Consider the following 23,656-nt stretch of genomic DNA (forward strand, 5'->3'; position numbering starts at 1 on the left):
GGATTTTTTACTTGAAGTAATCTGCACCCATGAATTATTGTATTCTTCACATTTTGTTGTTAAAAAAATTACTAAAATTATTGAATATTTTTTTCGTGTGATTTATTTATTTATATAAATAAAATAAATTCCTTTGAATTTTTTTTTATAAACTTTCTTTAATAAAATTTGAAATTTTTTTGATAAAGTCATAAATTCCAAGAAGATACTAAATTTTTATATTTGAAAAATATGAATCTTGACTAAATATGTTGAAATATGTTTTAAAAAAATATTATACTTTTTAATAAATTTAAAAAATATGTTGTAGGATGACTATTTTCATGTTCTCTAAAGTCATAGACCGCGTTCTGTTTTCTTGGTCTTCTTCCACTCCGCCGTGTAAGTATAGAAATGAAAACCAAAAGTCACCCTTTCATATTAGCTTAGCAAGTAGACATTAAATTCATACCCAGAAGTCTATCTCATGTTTCCTGTAAATTTCTTCTACAGACGTGCAGATTGGACAAACAATTTGATTAAGTATTGTCCAAGAAATGTGCCTATAAATTCCCATACCTTCCTCACAATTTTTCATTCAAGCAACAAAGCTCAATGGCACACCGATCTCTCCCTTCATTGGCCCTCCTCTGTCTTATCCTAGTGGCCTCGATCTCGAACACTCGTGCAGGCACAATAACGGTCTATTGGGGCCAGAATGGGAATGAGGGCAGCTTGGCTGATACCTGCTCATCGGGCAATTATGGAATTGTCAATATTGGTTTCTTGATTGTTTTTGGCAATAACCAAACCCCGCAGCTGAATCTGGCTGGCCATTGCTCTAATGATTGTACGGGGTTGAGCAACGACATTAGAGCATGCCAGAATCAAGGCATCAAGGTGTTGCTTTCCCTCGGAGGTGCCGGAGGAAGCCCTTTTCTGACCTCTGCGGAGGATGCCAGGTGATTATTTTTCTCAAGTGTACAAATTATTTTGGTTTTTGAAAAATACTAAAAAAAAAATTAAGAAAAATGATATTCTCAAGTTTAGTTTTATTGTAAAAATTACGGAAAAAAAGTCAAATATATAAAAAAAAAATATAGCCCTAGCCATAGCGTCTAATCCTTGTGAGATCAACGCTGATTTTAATGTTGTGATGCAGGCAAGTTGCAGAATACCTATGGAACAATTTTCTTGGTGGCCAATCAAGCTCACGGCCATTAGGAGATGCTGTTCTAGATGGGATTGATTTTGACATAGAGGGAGGCACGAACCAGCACTGGGATGAGCTAGCCAAAGCCTTGTCGGAGTACAAGCAGCAGAGGACGGTGTACCTGTCGGCAGCTCCACAGTGCCCATTTCCGGATGCATGGATGGGCACAGCGATTGCCACAGGCCTATTCGACTATGTTTGGGTCCAATTCTACAACAATGACTGCCAATTCTCCGGCAACGCCGACAAACTTATCAGCGCCTGGAACCAATGGACCACAATTCAAGCCGGTCAAGTATTTTTGGGGTTGCCTGCAGCCCCAGAAGCAGCCGGATCTGGCTACATCGCACCGGACGTGCTTGTTTCCCAGGTCCTGCCGTCCATCAAGACTTCCCCCAAGTATGGAGGTGTCATGCTTTGGTCTAAATATTATGATAATGGCTATAGTGCAGCCATTAAGTCCAGTGTTTGAAGTCTTGTCTTCTTATATATGTTTACTTCTAATATGGTAAAATAAATGAGCATTTGATACTTTCTGAAGCTTCCCAGATAAAGCTGAATGAAATATGAATTTTCTGCTTTCATGATTAATACATATCGTACAATATTTTTCAATATCGACTCAACTGGACACCTGACTGCCCATATGCCTCAACCATGGACGCCAAACTTTACTTGCAATTCTCTTGCTTCTCCATCTCTTCAAATTGTGCCTAGGTCTTGAACACTAATGCAGACAATATCTGTCTATTGGGGCCAGGGCCGAAATGAGGGCAGCTTGTCTGATACCTGCTAGTCAGGCAATTACGGAATTGTCAATATTGGTTTCCTGGTTGTTTTTGGAGATAACCAAACTCCGCAAATGAATCTGGCCTGCCATTGCGACCCGAGCTCTAATGGTTGCACGGCGTTGAGCAATGACATTAGAGCATGCCAGGGGCGAGGCATCAAGGTCTTGCTTTCCATCGGAGGTGGCTCAGGAAGCTATTCTTTGACCTCTGCGAAGGATGCCAGGTGATTTATTTTCATAAATATCATTTGATATTCGGATTGATTTTCAAATAACCGGTGATTTTATCGTTGTGATGCAGGCAAGTTGCAAATTACCTATGGAACAATTTTCTTGGTGGCCAATCAAGCTCACGACCATTAGGAGATGCTGTTCTAGATGGGATTGATTTTGACATAGTGGGAGGCACGGACCAGCACTGGGATGAGCGAGCCAACGCCTTGTCGGAGTTCCGCCATCAGAGGAAGGTGTACCTGTCGGCAGCTCCACAGTGCCCATTTCCGGATGCATGGATGGGCACAGCGATTGCCACAGGTCTATTCGACTATGTTTGGGTCCAATTCTACAAGAATCCCCCTTGCCAATACTCCGGCAATAGCAGCCAACTTATTAGCGCCTGGAACCAATGGACCACAATTCAAGCTGGTCAAGTATTTTTGGGGTTGCCGGCAGCCCCAGAAGCCGCTGCTTCTGGCTACATCCCACCGGACGTGCTTGTTTCCCAGGTTCTGCCGTACATCAAGACTTCCCCCAAGTATGGAGGTGTCATGCTTTGGTCTAAATTTTTTGACAATGGCTATAGTGCAGCTATTAAGTCTGACTCTATGTGTTCACTTCATATATGGTAAAATAAATGAGCATCTATTTTCTGAAGCTTCCCAGATAAAGCTGAATGAAATATAAATTTTCTGCTGTTATGATTAATGCAAGTAGTACAATATCTTTTAATATGGACTCAACTGGATCATGTTCAAAGGCTCTAAAAGCCTCTGCTCGCCTAGCAGCCCATTTGCCTCTACCATGGACACCAAACTTTACTTTGCAATTCTCTTGCTCATCTTGTTCTCTTTTGTACCCAAATCCGATGCTCGCGGAGAAATTGCCGTCTACTGGGGCCAAGACGAGCAAGAGGGCACGTTGACGAAGACCTGCAATACCAGAAAATATGCTTATGTTAATATAGCTTTCTTATCAGCATTTGGCAATGGCCAAACCCCTAAAATCAACTTGGCCGGTCACTGTGACCCCAACTCAGCCAAGGGGTGCCGGAGGGTCAGCAATGGCATCAAAAACTGCCAGGGTCAAGGCATCAAGGTGATGCTATCGATAGGCGGGGGCGATGGCAGCTACACTCTAACATCAGACGACGACGCCAGGACAGTCGCTGACTACATATGGAACAACTTCCTCGGCGGGTGGTCTAGTTCTAGGCCGCTAGGGGACGCTGTGCTTGATGGCATAGACTTTGATATAGAGCAAGGGGACTCGCACTACGCCGCGCTTGCTAGAAGGCTGTCCCAGTATAACAACCGAGGGGGAAAGAGGGTGTACTTAACCGCAGCTCCACAGTGTCCATTCCCGGACCATTGGCTGAATGATGCTCTTAGAACAGGGCTGTTCGACTATGTCTGGATTCAGTTCTATAACAACCCTTCTTGCGAGTTTAGCTCTAGAAGTCGTGGAGGCTTCAGGATGGCCTGGAGGAAGTGGACATCGTCCATCCAGGCACGGAAGTTCTTCCTGGGGCTGCCGGCTTCCCGCGCGGCCGCTGGCAGCGGCTATATCTCACCGGAGACGCTGAGATCCGAGGTGTTGCCTTTCATCAAAGGGTTTCAAGGGTATGGAGGAGTGATGCTGTGGGATAGGTATAACGATGTTCAAAGTGGCTACAGTTCTGCCATCAAAGGGAGTGTCTGAGTTCTTCATGGCCTAATGACCTTACTAATCTAAATAAAAGCCAGCTCCTGTTTGCTAATCTTGTATGGGATTCTCCATATTTGTACCATGGAAGAAAAGGAGAGGAAATTGAAATGGGAAGGATGAAGCAAATCCACCTTCACAACATTAGCTGAAAAGCCTTGAGTTCTACCAATATAAAATCTCCTTATTTTTAGGTTGAATAAGTGGATGAATATACTGCCTTCAGCTGTCAAGTATTTTTAATAAATATTAGAAATACTTCTTACAATTCAACCGCACTTTTATTTCTTTTCTTTTTTCTAAATTTGAAAAATTATATATTCTTTATTTTAAAATTTACACCTTTTGTTTCATAGTAGGAAGAAAAAAAGCTTTGAAAAGTAAATTATTATTATTATTTTATTTTTTTAATTAATTAAATCAATTTTTAACATAAAATCCGAATATTGAAAGAAATACTATTTTTAAATCTTTATTCAATTTAATATAAAATAGTAGTTATTAACTTATTTTTGCTTTTCTAATTTTTTATTTAAATTAATTATAAAAATAAAATAAAATAATTTTAAAAATGTCATAGCAATAGATATAGTAATTTGAAAGTAATTCTAAAATTGTTTTAAAATTTTAAAATATTAAAAATATTTTTTAAAAAATAAAAAACAAAAAATATATCAAACTATTCCATTTTTAAGCTTATTTTTAAAAACATTACTAAATAATTCCCACGTTTAGAATTTTTTTTAAAAAATCATTATCATTTAAAACTCAAATTTTAAAATAAATTATAAATAAATAAAAGGAAGAAATAGATACATAGGAAAAATAATTTTGTCTTTCATCTAATTGGTGAAAAAGGCTTTAAAAAGATATAAATATCGGAGTAAACTTATGTCAATTTAAAAAAAAATATTTTTCATTATAAATTATAAATCAAATAAAAATTGTGCAAATTCCTTTTTTTTTTTTTTTTTCTAATACAAATAAAATTAAATTGATTTTTTTTTTGGGAGAATTAGTATAACTATTTGGTGTAAATGGGCAGATAAAAATATTAATATTAGCTTCTAAAGTTCTAATATATAAAGGGAAATAAATAATAAATATAATTTTTAGAAAAATATGTAAATTTCAAATAAATTTATTGTTAAGGTAAACATAATACATGAGTGGAGGGTTGGGAGGAACTCATTTAAATTTTTTTATAAAAATAAAATAAAATAAAATAATAAAAAATTTTGATTTATTTATTTTTCCTCTTTTAAACCCTACCTCTAGAAAGCTCTGTTTTTCTCGGTTCCGATTTCAACTGAATACGGTTTGCGGCTCTCTGCGTCTTGAGCGGCAGCAACTCTCCGACAAGCCCTCTACCGGTGACCACTCTCCAGAAAGCCCTCAGAAGCTTCGGAGTCGTTTTCGAAAACATTAGGTGAGTCCTTGCTCCCAAAAAAAACCCTAAATGCTATAAATTTACCGAAAATTGCCCTAAACCCTAGAGAAAAATCCCTAAATTAATGTGAGCAATTTCTTTGAATTGGCGCAGAAAAAAAACTCTACAACGTTTCAATTTTGTAATCTTCTATTGGCTGTCAATCCATCAAAACATGGGAAAAGCAAAGAAAGCCCAAAAATTTGCTGTCATGAAGAAGATGGTCACCTCCAAAGCACTTAAAAAGTAAGATTTTTCTTTTATACAGATTTTTTTCCCTCTCTGTAATAGATTTATGTTCCTCTAATTTTCTTCAATTGAATATATCTTGAATTTGTTTTTGGTTTTATTTAGACACAAAGAAGAGGTTTTGAACCCTACCAAGAAGGACGAAAACAAAGAGAAAACCTCCAGAAATGTGTAAGTTTTTCTTAATAAACAATTTTTCCGCTGCATTAATTTCAGAATTTGCTGTGTTTAATCATTGTTAAATTATTATTTAATTTTCTGAGGATGCAGGCCATATGTTCCGTCCGCTCTTTTCTTCAAGTACAACACTGCTTTGGGGCCGCCTTATCGGGTTTTGGTCGATACCAATTTCATCAATTTTTCTATTCAGAATAAAGTGAGTGTTTACTGTTGTTTTGTTAACGTAGGGAACATGATCTTGTTTAGGTTCTATTCAATGTTTGTTTTCTATGAATATATCTCAAGTTTTCTTTTCTTTTTCTTCTTTCTTCTTCTTCTTCTTTTTTTTTTTTTTTTTTTTTTTTTTTTTTTTGAGAATTTTCTTTTAGATTTTTGTGAAAGCTAGTAATTGTTATGTGATTTTGGAATTCTGGAAGTGTCTTTCTTGGTTTTTAAGAGTTATAGCAGATGTGATTTTTGCTTCAAAAAGCAGGAAAACTACTTCCAAGGTGCTAGCATATGATGCATTGTAAGTCCTTAGATGCCCATTGGTGAATATGCTCAATCGATGTTAAGTCCATATGGTGGGAGAGAAGTAGGAGAGCTTTAAATAATGGTGAAAGTTTGGATCAAACAATTAAGAGTTGTTTCTTGAATCCCTTTTAGGAGTGGGTAAGATTGTATATTGGGGACAGATCTCTATCGTTGTTAGAGTTTGTGGACTGGATAGGCTCTTCGTAGGGCATGACTGCTGGTTTTTGTGTTCCCGCGCTTCTTTTTGGTTTTTTGGTTGCTTTTGTATACATCACGTATACTTCTTTTTTAATCTAATACATTTACATTTATCCAAAAAAAAAAAAAAAGCCCAACCGCATGTTTGTTAGCTTCTGCTGAAGGTGAGTTATGGCATTTGGGTATGGAATTTTAGGGCCTGGAAATTGTTTTCTAGCATAAACACATGTTTGACAATTTTCTGTAAACAGTTTTTTCAAAATTCTTCTAAAAACAGGTGTTTTTTGGGAACAAATTTGAGATTTTTTTCATGTGTTTTTGTAGTGTGTTCTAAAGAACAATTGAAAATATAAATAATAGTTTGAATGTTTTTACATCATATATAAGAGTACACTACTTTCATTGAGAATAGTTGAGAAAATTGTTTTTCATGTTTGAATTTCCAAACAGATTTTTATTCCTGTAAACAATTGAAAACTATTCCTAAAAATTGTCCTCAAAAATGGTTTTTTGACAACTGTTTTTTAAGACGTTGCAAATGACTATCCTAAGCATTTCTCAACGATGACTAATGAGTTTTCTCTGAATTCTTCTGCAGCTTGATCTGGAGAAAGGGATGATGGACTGCTTATATGCAAAATGTGAGTTCAATGAAGTTAGTGATTTTGGCATTTATTTAAGCTCATTCCTAAATGCTGTTAGTCTTTGTCTAAGAAATTATGATGTTACCATGGTGGTTTGTATATTCACTATGTTGAAATTGTCCGCTTCAAAACATTTTGGGCACAAAATTGACTAAATTTTGTATCTTATCAATCTGAAAGTATTTTTATGTGATGGGATTCTTATATTATTTTGTTTTGTCTTTGTTGCTTCCTTCTATCTTTTAATTTTAAAGGCACTCCTTGTATCACGGATTGTGTGATGGCAGAGCTTGAGAAGTTAGGTCAGAAATACCGCGTGGCTCTGAGGTAAATTTCCATTTGTTTTACTCAATGAAATTGTGATTCTCAGTAGTTTTTTCCATACTATTCACTGAGAAAATATTTTTGATGATTCTCACCCTATTAAGCTATATTGGAGTCAAAACTATACAATTATGTGTGCATGTGAAATAAGAGCTGCAAAAAAGGGAGATGAATATTTATTCCCAATTGAAGAAATTGAGACATTGATATCCAGTTTTACCATAAAATAGAAAGATAAGATGTCTCTTGATCTACTTTCTTGGCAGGATTGCAAAGGATCCTCGGTTTGAAAGATTACTCTGTACTCATAAGGGAACTTATGCCGATGACTGTATTGTTGATAGAGTTACTCAGGTATGATTTGGATTCTGCACCATGTTTACATGTGTATTATCTCGGGCTTCTATATACATTGATCCCAAGCTATATTCATTTTATGTAAAAATTTCCGTCGTCCAATCTGCTTTGTACTGTGGGGCTATACATCTTGTGTAAATACATTGCATGGAGTACAGAATATGAGTAGTTACCAAATTATCTTATAAAAATGTGGGTTACATCATCCAGTGGTCTAAATTTCAAGTTGATTGAATATTTTTCATAAACCAGCCTTAATGTTCAAATCATGTGTAATGACGATAAAACTCCATCCCGAGCTTCCACTCTTACCCCAACCTTGTTGTTCTGGATACAGGACCATACCAAATCGATCATCTAATGGGCTATGCAGCTGAATGTCATTATAACTGTCCAAATTGCTCTGTTATCTTCTACTATCCTCTTCGCATGAGTAATGTGTGTACTATACTTTGTTTAAAACAGCATAAATGCTACATTGTTGCTACATGCGATCGAGACTTGAAGCGAAGGATTCGCAAGGTAAAAATGAATTGATGATGCTCATGACTTGATAATTACTTTGCATCAAGTTCCAATATATTTTTGATAGGTGCATCAAGTTCTAATATATGAAATTTCTTTTCAATGTGCAGGTCCCTGGTGTGCCAATAATGTACATTACAAAACACCAGTATTCAATTGAGCGGTTGCCCGAAGCGACAATTGGTGGAGGTAGGCTTGAAACTGTTTATTTATATATATAGATGCAAATACCCCTTTTTTTCTTTTGCCTTCCCTTCCCTTCCCTGTTCTGAGATATCTGTTTCCATTGATGCAGCTCCAAGAATTTAAACTGTGATTGGTAGCTTACAGGTCTGAGGAAGACAGGTGATTCTGTTTTTGCTAATTATCAATTTTGTTTACTTGTTGTAACTAAAACCATCTCTAGATTCAGGTGGAATTATGATTTTTTGTTGAACTGTTTCTCCTTTTTTAGAGACCACAGATTCTACATTGTAATTTCTATCAAATGGGGTGCTTCTTGCTCATTCAACTTAAGAGTTCTGATTGTTTTTCTTTAACAGTGCTTCTCCTTCTCTTAGAATCATTCCATCAATGGGAGAAAATATATCAAAACAATGGAAAAAGCAAAGTATATTAGTAAGCATGAAGCGTTCATTTCAATAAAAATAACAGTCAATGCCATTTTGGAGATCACTTTTCAACTCCAATCAAATCTTGAATCTTTAATCAGCTCACAGATGCTTCTAGTAATTCTAATCTTTCTTAGGAACCAAACAGTGGGCAATGCAATGGAATTTGTTGTTCTTGTTGGATGGCACATTACCTCTTTTTTTTTTATTCACGTGTTGGTGAGAGATAAAGGAAGTTTGTGTATAGTAACTTTGAACTTTTGTAATAAAAAAAAAAAATTGATTTTTTCAATTTAATTTTTTGAAATGACTTTATAGGTCAATAAGAGTTTATCACACACAACATCAAATATGGGCAAGGATTTCAAAAGTAATTTTCTTAATTTGTATATATGTCTGTATGTATATTCCCTCACCTAAATCAAAACTCTTCTACCATGCTATGCTATGAAACTAATTTGATTCAAAATAAAAAATGAAAAATTGTTTTCAAAAATAGAAATTAGTGATTTTATAGAAAAAATAGTATTGTTTTTTTGTTTCTAAAAACAAAAATCAAAATGTCAGATGAGGCATATATACCTTAGCAAATTTAAGTTGTTTCTTCACATTGAATTCATACCCGAAAGTCTATCACAAGTTTCTTGCAATCTTCTTCCACAAACCTGTAGATTTGACAAACAATTTGATACATGTGGTCCAACATATGTGCCTATAAATTTCCATACCTTCCTCTCAATTTTTCATCCAAGCAACAAAGCTCAATGGCACACCACTCTCTCCTTTCATTAGCCCTCCTCAGCTTTTTCTTTCTTGCCTCCATCTCCAACACTAATGCAGGTACAATAACAGTCTACTGGGGCCAAAATGGGAACGAGGGCAGCTTGGCTGATACCTGCTCCTCAGGCTATTATGGAATTGTCAATATTGCTTTCTTGGTTGTTTTTGGCAATAACCAGACTCCGCAGCTGAATCTAGCTGGCCATTGTGACCCGACTTCTAGTGGTTGCACATGGTTGAGTGATGACATTAAAGCATGCCAGGATCAAGGCATCAAGGTGTTGCTTTCCATCGGAGGTGCCTCGGGAAGCTATACTTTGATCTCTGCAGAGGATGCCAGGTGATTATTCTTCAAAAATATATAGACTATGTTTGGTTCCTAAGAAAAAAATACTGAAGAAAAGATCAGTGCTGATTCTATTGTTGTGATGCAGGGAAGTTGCAAATTACCTATGGAACAATTTTTTCGGGGGCCAATCAAGCTCACGACCGTTAGGAGATGCTGTTCTAGATGGGATTGATTTTGACATTGAGGGAGGCACAACCCAGCACTGGGATGAACTAGCCAAGGCCTTGTCGGAGTTCAGCGGGCAGAGGAAGGTGTACCTATCAGCAGCTCCACAGTGCCCATTTCCGGATGCATGGTTGGGCACTGCCATTGCCACAGGTCTATTCGACTATGTTTGGGTCCAATTCTACAACAATCCCCCCTGCCAATACTCCGGCAACGCTGACAACCTTATCAACTCCTGGAACCAATGGACCACGATTGAAGCTGGTCAAGTATTTTTGGGGTTGCCTGCAGCCTCAGCAGCAGCCGGATCTGGCTACATCGAACCGGACGTGCTCGTCTCCCAGGTCCTGCCGTCCATCAAGACTTCCCCCAAGTATGGAGGTGTGATGCTTTGGTCTAGATATTATGATAATGGCTATAGTGCAGCCATTCTGTCCAGTGTTTGAAGTCTTGTCTTCCTATATATGTCTACTTCTAATATGGTCACATAAATGAGCTTTGATACTTTCTGAAACTTGAATGAAATATAAATTTTCTGCTGTGATGATTAATACAAATATATATATAGATGGCACAATATCTTTCAAAGGCTCTCTCTAAAAGCCTCTGCTTACCAAGCAGCCCATTTGCCTCAACCATGTACTCCCAACTCTACTTTGCAATTCCCTTGCTGATCTTGCAGTTTATCAATCTCATCACATTTAAATTTTTTTAAATGAAAATATTATCGTAGAACCCTATTGAAATATATGGTCAATACAAAAATCATAGGCATAGGAGAAAGGCCACATTAATGAGTCACGGCTCATGAATGCCAATCCAGTTAGCTTTCCATAGCTTTCCATTTCGGGTAGTTGGATGTCCAGGGTGCCAATCAAGTTAGGCAGATGTTTCCATTTCCAGATCATTTTTAACAGAAGCAAAGTTTGGCATAAGAAAATAGTGAAATATGGGCTATGAAATGGGCATATTCCTACATCCAACAGATTCATTAAACCACCAACCAAACAATAATCAATGGCTCTCCATAGCTTTCCATTTCGGGTAATTGGATTTCTAGGGTGCCAATCCAGTTAGGCAGATGTTTCCATTTCCATATTATTTTTAACAGAAGCAAAGTTTGGCATAAGAAAATAGCTGGATTATTAAGGATATGTTTGGCAACTGCTTTTGAAAAACAGATTTTTTGGAAACCCAAAATGTTTTTAATAGTTTTAAAAATAATTTTTATATTTAGTATTTTATTTTTAATCATTTTATATATTTGTATAATTATTTTTTAAAATAACTCTTATAAAACAAATGAAAACAGTAAAAAACAACTAAAAAATATTCTTCAAAAATACAATTTTTTTGTTCTTAAGAACATAAATAGAAAATAATTTTTTATTGTCAAACATGTTTTCTAGCCTTTTTTTGTTTTGGAGAACGAAAAATTGTTCTAAAAAACAATTGTTGAATAGACCTTAAGGCTTTGTTTAAGATGTGTTTTCAAAAATAGTTTTTGAAAATTGTTCTCTAATATTTTTTAACATGTTTTTTTTAACCTTTTTTAATATATTTTAAAAATAATTTTTAAATGTGATGCTTTATTTTTTTTTATCATTCTCTATATTTATATTATTATTTTTTTAAACAGTCTTCATAAAATAGATGAAAATAAATGAAATAAATAAAAGATGCATGTTTTCCAAAATTTCTTTTTTTTTTTTTCAATTTTAAGAAAGAAAACTATTTTCTATTTTCTATTTTCTAATTACTAAATATGTTTTTTATTTTTATTTTTTATCTTAGAGAACAAAAAATTGTTTTTAAAAACAAATACCAAACCCGAGTTAATAATTTTGAAGAATTATCCCAAAAAACAAAGAACAAGACAAACTTAAACTTGTATGACATATCCATCTTCATGTGAAAGAAAAATAAAACTAAAAACTATTCAAAAACGTTAAATGAATACTAGAAACATGTTTTCAAATCCTTCTCAATAAGAATAACTTTTTAAATTAGAACAATTTTCAAATCCTTGTCCATATCACATAGATGAATAAAAATTCTAAGATGCTTCGAAAGATGTTTCATACAAATATTCTAAAATATCATATTGTATTATTAGTCATTATGATATACTCTATCTACCTATAAACTCCTTTAAAAACTTAAATTAAAATAATCATTATTTTAAAAACGATCAATTGAGCTTAACAAAACCTAACCTCTAATCCAAGGTACTCAACTCAATTCCAACTCAACTTTATTCCTCTAAACTCGAGTTGAGTTCAGATTATTCATGTTAGACTCAGATTTATAGAGTTAAACTTAAGTCAATTGGATTAAGTTCAAGTTGATTAAATTACATAATTTAAAATATATCTATCCAACCCTCCATCTAATCTATTGAAATATGTGATAAAATTTAAATACTTAATGGAAATCCAAATAAATATGACTAAAATATAATGATACAAATGAATGAAACTTAAGTAAAAAATAATTAGATCGAAATATTTATACGGATATTTACAATTTGATAATGACTTTCTATAAGAAAAGCCTCATTGATGAGTCATGGTTCATGAATGCCAATCCATTTAGACAGAACTACTTTTGTCTATTTCCAAACCATTTTTAATAAAGTCAATATTGATATAGTAAATAGTTTGCCACGTTTTATTTGATTCTATTTAATAATTGTATTATCAATAGTGTAATTGGATGTACGATGTGTCAACCCAATTAGGCAGATGTCCATTTCCAAATTTATTTTCAACATAAGCCACATGCCCCGTTTGACGTAGGAAAATGCCTTGTTGACACGTTTTTTTTTTTAAAATTATATTACATCAATGCAGTAAGTTTGTATTATTGCTTTCAAGTGAAGGTGAAATAATTTTACATTACAGAAATTATAGTGATTTTAGAAAGTGTTTTTAATATTTTAATACTTAAAAGATAAAAAATTTAAAATGTTAAAAATACTAAAATTGCTTTCAAAAATCACTATCAAATACATTCTAAAATTTCTTTGACGAACGATTTTGAGGGAATAAAATACTCTTTTAACATAGAAAGTTGTTTATTATAAAAATTAAAGTATTTAATAAAAAATTTAAAATAATTTTAAAACATTTATTTATTTTTTGTATAAAATATAATGACTCTTATGAGTTTTCATTGAAAAAGTAATAATTTTAAAAACTATTTAATATTAAAAAAATATCTTTTTTATTCCTTTCACTTTGATTATAGTCCAATAAAAAATAATGAAAGTATTTTCTTTATTTTAAAGTCAACAAATGATTTAGAATGGTCTATTCTCAAATAACTAAATAAAAAACACATGTAGTTTTTTTTTGTGATTTCTCAAATTTGTCGGAAGATTTTGTGAAACATTTTCTTCTGTGTGGAGTCATTTTGTCAATCTCCATCATTGAAAGAATTTACCATTATTTATAGGCAAAATTAGCCAATTAAATTTGGAATATTCAAGATTTAATTGCTTAATTAGAGAATTTCGTTCTTTAATTTTAGCAACTTGTTTTCTTTCTTTAGGAAATTTCTAAAGAAAATATTTATTTTTAATTCTCTTCTTACTTCAATTAAAAAATTAGTCTCCTTTGTTTAGGAAAATATTTATTTCTAATTCTCCTTGACTTTGATTTTATTTTGTCCGACTTAATTTTGTAGTCATCCAAATTTAATTTGTTTGGTAAAATAACTTAATGATATGAATTAAAGTTAACAACAACTTTAAGTAATAAGTAAAAACAATTAACTTATTTTAAGTTCATATTTTCATTTTTACCTTTTTACTCATATTTGTCCTATTACTCCTATGATCTTTTTTTACTGTTCCACGACGTCCATTATTACTTGATATATTTTGTCCTAATTATAATTTATGAGAATAAATATATCAATTTGATGATTTAGAATAAATTTTAAGTTAATTTTATCAAACAATCTTAATACTTAAAGTAAGAATTAAATAATAAATTTTAAGTTAACAATTTAAATATAATTTAACTTAAAATCAACTTAAGTTATTAAGTAATGAATATTAAGTTTTACCAAACAACTTTGTTGTTTGTTTGAAAATAGATTATGTTTTTTATTTTTAAAAATGAAAAATAGTGGTAAGTTGTATATATCATGTATATAATAACTTTTATTTATAGAATTAAAAAAAATTTATATTTTTAAAATTTGTAAAAATAAAAATATTTTAGTATTTCAATTTTTTTTAGAACATTTTTCAAAAGCCATTATGTTTTTTTTTCTTCTTTTTAAGATAAGTATAAAGGACTTTTTGTATTTAAAATAAGAAATCAAAATGCCAACATGGAAAAAGAGAAAAGATACATGCATGAACGTTTTAATTGAGGGAGGCATCCGACCCTCTTCAAATAGTTTTTAGAAGAGATTATGACTTAATATGCTAATTGAGTTCAAATTCTATAAGTTTAAATTTTTAAGAAAATTGATAAGTTTTTTTATTTATTTATTTTTTTATTATGAAAGTATTAATAATTCAAATTTTATATAGTCTATTTTTTTGTAATTTTAAAAAGCACTTTTAATAAAAAAAAATTTAAGAAAAATAAGATATTTTGAAAAATTTAGGAAAAGCTTTTATAAAGTTTAAAAATCACTTCTAAAACTTATTAGAGAAGCATTTGAAAGAAGATTCTAACCAAAACACTACCCTTCAAACCATCCTTATCTCCTGCACTCCACTTTTAAGATAAGAAATCAAAATGTGGACATGGAAAAGGTGAAAAGATGCATGCATGATCCATGAACGTGTTAAATGAGGCATCCCGGCCCTCTGCAAAAATGTGAAATATGGGCTATAAATAGGGCATATTCCTACATCCAACAGATTCATTAAACCACCAACCAAACAATAATCAATGGCTCTCCATAGCTTTGCAGCAGTAGTAGTAGTAACGCTAGTCTCTTGCCTGCTGGCTCCTCCTGCAGTCGAGGCCTCATCAGTCAATATCTCTACTTACTGGGGCACTGATGCAAGAGAAGGTAGCGTGGAAGATGACTGTAACGCCTCCTTGTATAGTATCTTCAACATCGGTTTCGTAGACAGATTTGGATATGACTGGCCTCCAAGACTCAACATCCACCACTGTAACGCATCAGTACAGGGGTGCAAGTACCTGGGCACTGAAATAAAAGTTTGCCAAGAAAGGGGGGTTAAAGTGCTCATCTCTATTGGAGGCCCGGGTGGAGACTACAACCTCGCCTCTTCAGATGATGCTACGTAAGTTAGTTGCTAAAACTGATGATGATGATGATTTAACAGAAAATAAAATCGTTTTAAAAAACAGTTGCCAAACAGGGCTAAGCTAATTAGGTGCCTTATTGATTGATTTTCACTTCATTTTAATTTGTAGGGAGCTCGCAAACTACTTGTGGAACGCCTATCTTGGTGGCAACCAATCGACTGTTGATCGTCCGTTTGAGGATGCAATTCTGGATGGAGTTGACTTCTTCATTCAGGCAGGCAGTACCCTGTATTGGGATGTGCTTGCTGAGGCCCTTAGAAACCTCAGCAATAATGGAACCCAGATGGAATTAAGTGCCACTCCCAAATGCAAATACCCAGACGAATACCTCGGCGCTGCAATTCAAACCGGGCTCTTTGATTATGCTCAGGTGCGATTCTATGATGAAGATGGCTGCCAGTATAATGGCAGCTTCGACGGCATGAAGAGTGCGTGGGATGAATGGACAGCTGAGGCTAATGTGGATAAAATATTTGCGGGAGTGACTGCATCTGAATCTGATCAAGGTTACGTTGATGCAGATGATCTGGCCTCTGAGTTCCTACCAGATGCTGAGCAGTCCCCAAAGTTTGGAGGTCTGATGGTGTGGTATCTCTACACTGACCATCAGTCCGGTTACAGCGCAAGGATCAAAGCTTTGAATCCTACAATTCAAACTGCTCCTTCAGGAGTTGAAGTTGAATAAGCAGATCTGTATGAATGGCGGCTGATCATCCCATGATCAGTAAGCTTAAGTACGTACTTTGAAATAGTATTGTAACGCCTGCTGTTTGCTTTTCATTCAATAAATTTGGCCTCTCATGCATATTTCCTCACAGAGACACATGTGATCTGGGGGGTAAATATATAGGTATGAAGCCAAAACAAGCTTGTACCTAGTCTGATGTATCCCTGTTAATGAAGTTGTGTGGTTTGTGTGATAAAATTACCTTTAGCCTGCCTGTTGGTATCTTCCATTTACAAATGCAAATGACACTTGATCTACATTATTACTTATATAATTTATTTATTTACTTACTCTTCTATTTTCATATTTCTTTAATATATATTATTTCTTTTTTATAAATAAAAAAATTACTTAGTATACATGCTTCCGGTATTTCTTTATTCTTTTATTATATTGTTCTTTTTTACCAAAAAAAAAAATTATTTATTTACTTGATCTTCTAATTTCAAAACCTTTTCGTCCTTTTTTTTTTTTAATATATATTCTTTTTTATAAAGAAACTTGAATTATTTATTCACTAAATTATTCATCTATTAAATTATTATTATTATTATATTTCTTCAATTATAAAAGGCATAAATCCTAACTCTCATAGTTAATAGTGGTTACTCAGGGCTTTATTTCTAGGGTTATTTTTTTGGAAGAAACAAATGGAGGCGTTAGGGTTTGTTTTTGCTACATACAATATTTTTCTATTTATACTAAACCTTTATTTACGTAATTTTCTATATTTATTTATTATTTTATTTATTTCTCTATTATTGCTAGATGTTATATTTATAAAAATTTAAATTATTTAATTACTCAATATTTTTTATATTTATTTTTTGATATATATTATTCTTGTTTTAGAAAAAAAAAATTAACTAACTTTTTATTTACTTAATTTCAAGTTTTGATATTTCTTAAAATCTTTTTTATTTCATATTTTAATAAATGATTATTTTTTATAACATAAAATAAAATAATTCCAAATTGATTAAGTCATTCAAATAAAATAAAAATAAAAAAAGGTAAATATTGTTAAGTAACAACATATCATAAAAATTTAAAATATTTTACTTCTTGGAAATGTTAAAAGTAAATTATTGATTTTTTTTCTTTATTTTTTAATACATAATACAAATAAAATATTTAAAAAAATGAAGAATTTAACACTTAACACTATTAATATTATTCAATTTTAAATTCTATTTAAAATTAAGAAAAAAAAAAACATCGCCTTACTATAGAATTAAATTAGATAATCTAATATAAATTATTTATATTTAAAAAAAATTATTTTATATTTAATAATACCAAAACAACTCTCACTTGTGCTTTTACATCTCTTCCTCAACTTCAAAGATAATAATGAAACATATTTTTCTTTAAGTACTCAACCCAATTTATCCTAATAGAACAAAACAGATTTAGAAAAATCCTAAACCGGTTAGAAACGGGTTTAAGAAGATATTGGTTATAGTATTACCTCATCCCAGCTCTATGTCTTTATCATTTATATGTATAATTAAATAAAAATAATAGTTCATTTTTATTTTTTATTTAAAAAAAATTAAATATGGGATGACATACCCAAGTTGCCACCTCAATTGGGCGAAGCTAACCATCATCCTCAACCCACGCACAATATCACAATTAATTATATATGCATGCCACCATAATGATGATTGAAAGGTAGGATCACACCCCCCCTTTTTTTTTTTTTAATTTTATTAAATTATGATTTTAAAAAAAATGTATAGATGTCTCAATGTTTTAGAGGTGAAATATTTAGAAAAGTTTTTTAAATATTAAAAAATGTATTTCAAAATCAAATATCAAGATATAAATTTCAAAGTAGGTTGTATTGAATTTAAAAAATAATAATGTCAACTCAATTTTAATAGAAATCTTTTTAAAATACAATCCCAAATAGTAATTATTTTTATTTCTATTTTTATTTTCTGTTAAATAGATTTAGCAAATGATATGTGTTTATATTTGAATTTGACATATGAATTCTTTATAAAAATTGAACCACATAATCACCAAATCTTAACTTGAACTTTCCTTAAAGTTCAAACCTCCTTATTATTTTTTTTGTGAAAAATACGTTTTATATCAAATAAATTTATTAAAAATAGAATTCTTTTTTTCATTTGAATTTTGAGAATCTCCAATGTCTATAAGTTTGAAATTCAAAAAATAATTATTTATGCTTTTGAAAAAGAGTTATTTGTAAAGATTTAATTGGCAAAGTTTCCAAATTATTCTATAGAACTTTACATTGAAGAGGTATATCTTGTGTTTTTGAATTTATTAATTATTTTTTAAAATAAAATAATATATAAAAATGGAAATATACGAACTCATTCTCATTGAAGATATTATATATACTATTAAGAAAGATTCTATGTTCTTCTCTATGAAAGAACCCATAAACACACCATAACATAATGTTTGCAAAAATTACAAAGGAGGAGGAGGAGAAAGAGAAATTACAAAGGAGGAGGAGGAGAAAGAGATATAAACAAATAAAAAAGAATAATAGCTTCACGCAAATTTTGGAGAAATCCAAAGTAGAGGTTGTGGGGAATGTGGGAAAAGCAGTGTAACAGTCCTATCACTTAGACTGAAAACATACATACTTCCATCAGCATTTGAAAAAAAACTACAACGTTGGCAGAAGTATATAGAATTTGGCCGGCATCCCGCAAAATCAGAAGCTATGACAGAAATTGAATGATTGTCTCCCAAAAACAAGGCAACATCGCCCAAACTCATAACCTCTTCCCATCTTGGATTCTTTGAAAATCATTGTAACTTATAAATCACAAATCCGGCCCCCTTCATGCTTTGTAACCTGCAAGAGATCTCCTTCAGGAGATTCCACTGGATTCTTTGAAAACCATTGTAACTTATAAATCACAAATCCCCTTTCATGCTTTATAACCCGCAAGAGATCTCCTTCAGGAGATTCCACCAAATATGAGTCAAGAGCACAATGAATATCGGGTGAAGTAATCCTTCTCACTTTAAAATCATTACTCACATCACAAGAGAAGAGCACACCCCGTCCGTCTAATACATAGAATAACCCATTGCTGTAAACAATGTCTTTCACATCCCGCAACCCTTCAATATAAGTCCAGTCTTCTTCTCCTGATTTAATGAATGCTAATCTTACTACCAAACTACCACACGTCATATGAGTACAAACTCGTCCCCATTCACATCAGGATCAATAGACAATACACCCCTCCTCGGGTTATAAGGGAAGATAGTTCTGTACACACTGCCTGAAAGTTCACGGAATGATGATTTTTCGAGGGGAGGAAGATGAATGAGTTTTCCAGAGAATGGGTTGTGGAGGGTTACCTTATAAGAATCATTATTTACCAGAATCAACCAGCCATGAGAAGACCCTCCACACCTCCATCGCCCCTGCCTCAACTGAACCTCCCAAAGGCTTTTTCCGTTCATGACGTCATATAAACAGCACCTTTCTCTGGAATTATCTGCGGTGGGAGCCATTAACAATGGGACTTGTTGGTGCAGACGACAATGGCGTTTATGGTTAGAGCGTAAATGTTGAAGTTTTTCGCGAACTGCATACTGCCATTGAATGCAAACCTCACCGAATGTGAAGTAGTCCTCCATGGGCACTAAGTAATCTAAGATCGAACCGAGAAGATTTATACAGAGTGATGCCCAATCTGAACTTGAGGGCAAAGCCATTCTTCTGATTGTGATCGAGAAGAGGAAGAAGATGATGAAAAATTAGGGTTTAACAGATTAGGGTTTAACGTATATAAAAAAAAATAAAGGGTGGGTGCATGTATATATATAGGACTGAGTACAAATTTGGAAACCTAATTTCAATCCAAATATAACTCTATAGATTTATAGAATTTAATAATAAAATTTAATCGCATTATAAAATATTTTAGTTAATTTAATTTATATCTATATCTATAAATTAAGTAGACTTATTTTTTTTTAAATAATTTAAATATTAAAATTTTCTTTTTATTTTCTTAAATCGCATTATAAAATTTTCTTAAATAGCTCATCATGCATTATAAAATAATCTTTTTATTTTTTTTCCATATTTTTATTCTTTTGTTTCCATATATTGTTCATGTCTTATTCATTACTTGAACTTTTAAACCTTCTATTTTCATATTTCTTTAATATATACTATTTCTTTTTATAAAAAAAAAAAAAATTTACTTAGTAAACATGCTTTCGGTATTTCTTTATTCTTTCATGTATATTATATATATATATATATATATATATATATATATATATATTTTAACTTGATTTTCTATTTTCAAAATCTATCGTCCATATTTTTTAAATATATGTTATTTTTTATAAAAAAAAACTTGAATTATTTATTGACTAAATTATTCATCTATTAAATAATTTTATTATTATTATTATTATTATTATTATTATTATTATTATTATTATTATTCTAATTAAATTAAAAAAAGGCATAAATTCTATATCTCATAGTTAATCACGGTAGAATATTTTTATTTTCTTTTTGTTCAAATTTGAAATCTATTAATCAGTATAATTAATTGATTCCTACCTAGGGCATTATTTCTAGAGTTATTTCTTCCAAGAAACAAATGGAAGGGTTAGGGCTTGTTTTTGCTACATTCTTATTTTTCTATTTGCACTAAACTTTTATTTGCTTAATTTTCTATATTTATTTATTATTGTATTTATTCCTTTATTATTGCTAGATATTATATTTATAAAAATTTAAATTATTTATTTACTCAATAAGTTTTATAAACAGAAATATTAATGTGAACATGGCAAAAGAGAAAAGATTCATGCAGAATCGTATTAAAGGAGACGTTCCCTCTCCAAAGTATCGTACGATCCTCAATAATAATAAAAGTGTTGGTGCATATAACACGTACCAATTATTATCAAAAGATGCATGCATGAACGTGTTAAATGAGGCATCCCTTATGCAAATCAAGTGGTTTCTTGACATTAAATTCATACCCGAAAGTCTATAACAAGTTTCTTGCAATCTTCTTCCACAAACGTGTAGATTTGACAAACATTTTGATACATATAGTCCAACATATGTACCTATAAATTTCCATACCTTCCTCTCAATTTTTCATCCAAGCAACAAAGCTCAATGGCACACCGCTCTCTCCTTTCATTGGCCCTCCTCAGCTTTTTCTTTCTTGCCTTGATCTCCAACACTAATGCAGGTACAATAACAGTCTACTGGGGCCAAAATGGGAACGAGGGCAGCTTGGCTGATACCTGCTCCTCGGGCTATTATGGAATTGTCAATATTGCTTTCTTGGTTGTTTTTGGCAATAACCAGACTCCGCAGATGAATCTAGCTGGCCATTGAGACCCGAACTCTGGTGGTTGATCATGGTTGAGTACTGGCATTAAAGCATGCCAGGATCAAGGCATCAAGGTGTTGCGAGGTGCCTCGGGAAGCTATACCTTGACCTCTGTAGAGGATGCCAGGTGATTATTCTTCTCAAATACGTAGACTATGTTTGGTTCCTAAGAAAAAAATACTAAATAAAATGATATTCGATTTCCACCCATTTTTCTTTCTTTCTATTTTTTCTCTTTATTTTCTCTCCCTCTCATTTTCCCTCAAACTTTCGGGGACCCAATCATAGCCATAGCCATAGCGTCTAATCCTTGTGGGATCAATGCTGATTTTGTTGTTGTGATGCAGGCAAGTTGCAAATTACCTATGGAACAATTTTCTTGGGGGCCAATCAAGCTCACGACCATTAGGAGATGCTGTTTTAGATGGGATTGATTTTGACATTCAGGGAGGCACAACCCAGCACTGGGATGAACTAGCCAAGACCTTGTCGGAGTTCAGCGGGCAGAGGAAGGTGTACCTATCAGCAGCTCCACAGTGCCCATTTCCGGATGCATGGATGGGCACTGCCATTGCCACAGGCCTATTCGACTATGTTTGGGTCCAATTCTACAACAATCCCCCCTGTCAATACTCCGGCAACGCCGACAACTTAATCAACTCCTGGAACCAATGGACCACGATTGAAGCTGGTCAAGTATTTTTGGGATTGCCGGCAGCCCCAGCAGCAGCTGGGTCTGGCTACATCGAACAGGACGTGCTCGTCTCCCAGGTCCTGCCGTCCATCAAGACTTCCCCCAAGTATGGAGGTGTCATGCTTTGGTCTAGATATTATGATACTAACTATAGTGCAGCCATTAATATTCTGTCCAGTGTTTGAAGTCTTGTCTTCCTATATATGTCTACTTCTAATATGGTCAAATAAATGAGTTTTGATACTTTCTGTAACTTGAATGAAATATAAATTTTCTGCTGTGATGATTAATACAAATAATATATATATATATATATATATATATATATATATAGATGGCACAAATATCTTTCAAAGACTCTCTAAAAGCCTCTGCTTACCAAGCAGCCCATTTGCCTCAACCATGTACTCCCAACTTTACTTGGCAATTCCCTCGCTGATCTTGCAGTTTACCCATCTCGTTTGACCTTTTATTTTTTAAAAATTTTAATTATATTTAAAATAAATACATATAATTATATTTAAAATTGTTTTCACTATTTTTTAAAGCAAAATGAAAGTATAGAAAATAAATAGTTCTAATAAGATTTTATTTTTGAATAAAAATTTATTTTTTGATTTATTTTATCTATTCCATGACTAGTTTTTAGAGGACAAGTAGAAGTTCCTTGAACGAAATGGAAGAACAAGTCAACTATGTTGGGCAATATATATATCAAGAATAACCTACCATATTATTAATATATAAAGGAAAAAAGCAAAGAGAAAAACACATGATATCTTAACATGGAGCAAGCAATCACACATGTGGATTTAAAAACATGTTTGTGGTGTTTGATGAATTGGAAGGTGGCCATGTCACCTCCCAAGTCAGTCCCACCCATGGTTTTTGGGCCTCCACCACTAACAGACCTGCCTAATGGGTTTCATAGAAGGCCCAACCCTATTTTCAAATCTACCTTGATTAGGCTAATTATTGGCACATGTAATCTTCCATCAGCTTGCAAAGATTGTGTTGGGACCACATTGGCCAACAAAGTCAGCCAAGGAGTGTCAATGTAATTTCAAAAAACTAATTATCATACACGAAGGGATGGCCCCTATGACTCATCCTAATTTTTTACAGCCCTTCTAAAAAACCCTTATTGAGAACCTTTATCACAAGCCATATATGCAACAAAGAAGGCCTTAAACTAATCATGAACATGCAAAAGTAATAATTCCTCACCCAGCCCAATCATAAATGCAACCATTCATCAAACACTGATTTTGAAGCCAGTAGTATATACAAATCCTTTATGCACATAGTGAGAAATGATTGTCTTTGAACCAGTG

General features: G+C 32.7%; 6 protein-coding genes and 1 pseudogene across 6 annotated transcripts; 6 read left to right on the forward strand and 1 right to left on the reverse strand.

Moving 5' to 3' along the window:
- Nucleotides 1–360: 360 nt before the first annotated feature.
- On the forward strand, nucleotides 361–1,783 carry LOC100251711 (acidic endochitinase). Its single transcript, XM_002279625.5, has 2 exons — nucleotides 361–941; nucleotides 1,142–1,783. The coding sequence occupies exons 1-2, from the start codon at nucleotides 595–597 to the stop codon at nucleotides 1,662–1,664; spliced, it is 870 nt and encodes a 289-aa protein (XP_002279661.1). The 5' UTR covers nucleotides 361–594; the 3' UTR covers nucleotides 1,665–1,783.
- Nucleotides 1,784–1,866: 83 nt separating this feature from the next.
- On the forward strand, nucleotides 1,867–2,855 carry LOC104881923 (acidic endochitinase). The gene is made up of 2 exons (XM_010663557.3): nucleotides 1,867–2,206; nucleotides 2,284–2,855. The coding sequence occupies exons 1-2, from the start codon at nucleotides 2,055–2,057 to the stop codon at nucleotides 2,828–2,830; spliced, it is 699 nt and encodes a 232-aa protein (XP_010661859.3). The 5' UTR covers nucleotides 1,867–2,054; the 3' UTR covers nucleotides 2,831–2,855.
- A 93-nt stretch (nucleotides 2,856–2,948) lies between these two features.
- On the forward strand, nucleotides 2,949–4,057 carry LOC109124075 (basic endochitinase). Its single transcript, XM_019225665.2, has one exon. It carries the CDS (start codon nucleotides 2,949–2,951, stop codon nucleotides 3,897–3,899), a length of 951 nt encoding a protein of 316 aa, XP_019081210.1. The 3' UTR covers nucleotides 3,900–4,057.
- Nucleotides 4,058–5,157: 1,100 nt separating this feature from the next.
- LOC109124100 (uncharacterized) lies at nucleotides 5,158–8,837 on the forward strand. The gene is made up of 10 exons (XM_019225779.2): nucleotides 5,158–5,331; nucleotides 5,446–5,577; nucleotides 5,686–5,751; nucleotides 5,851–5,956; nucleotides 7,070–7,112; nucleotides 7,370–7,442; nucleotides 7,706–7,793; nucleotides 8,262–8,318; nucleotides 8,432–8,510; nucleotides 8,617–8,837. Exons 2-10 carry the CDS (start codon nucleotides 5,507–5,509, stop codon nucleotides 8,628–8,630), a joined length of 597 nt encoding a protein of 198 aa, XP_019081324.1. The 5' UTR covers nucleotides 5,158–5,331; nucleotides 5,446–5,506; the 3' UTR covers nucleotides 8,631–8,837.
- Nucleotides 8,838–15,015: 6,178 nt separating this feature from the next.
- On the forward strand, nucleotides 15,016–16,451 carry LOC100261940 (acidic endochitinase). The gene is made up of 2 exons (XM_002279522.4): nucleotides 15,016–15,501; nucleotides 15,635–16,451. The coding sequence occupies exons 1-2, from the start codon at nucleotides 15,140–15,142 to the stop codon at nucleotides 16,209–16,211; spliced, it is 939 nt and encodes a 312-aa protein (XP_002279558.1). The 5' UTR covers nucleotides 15,016–15,139; the 3' UTR covers nucleotides 16,212–16,451.
- Nucleotides 16,452–19,439: 2,988 nt separating this feature from the next.
- Nucleotides 19,440–19,973, reverse strand: LOC109124048 (uncharacterized). Its single transcript, XM_019225568.1, has one exon. The coding sequence runs from the start codon at nucleotides 19,971–19,973 to the stop codon at nucleotides 19,440–19,442; it is 534 nt and encodes a 177-aa protein (XP_019081113.1).
- Nucleotides 19,974–21,337: 1,364 nt separating this feature from the next.
- On the forward strand, nucleotides 21,338–22,565 carry LOC100267119 (acidic endochitinase-like; annotated as a pseudogene).
- The last annotated feature ends 1,091 nt before the right edge of the window (nucleotides 22,566–23,656 follow it).

The sequence above is a fragment of the Vitis vinifera genome, chromosome 15 (genome assembly GCF_030704535.1).
Source record: "Vitis vinifera cultivar Pinot Noir 40024 chromosome 15, ASM3070453v1".
NCBI lineage: Eukaryota > Viridiplantae > Streptophyta > Magnoliopsida > Vitales > Vitaceae > Vitis > Vitis vinifera.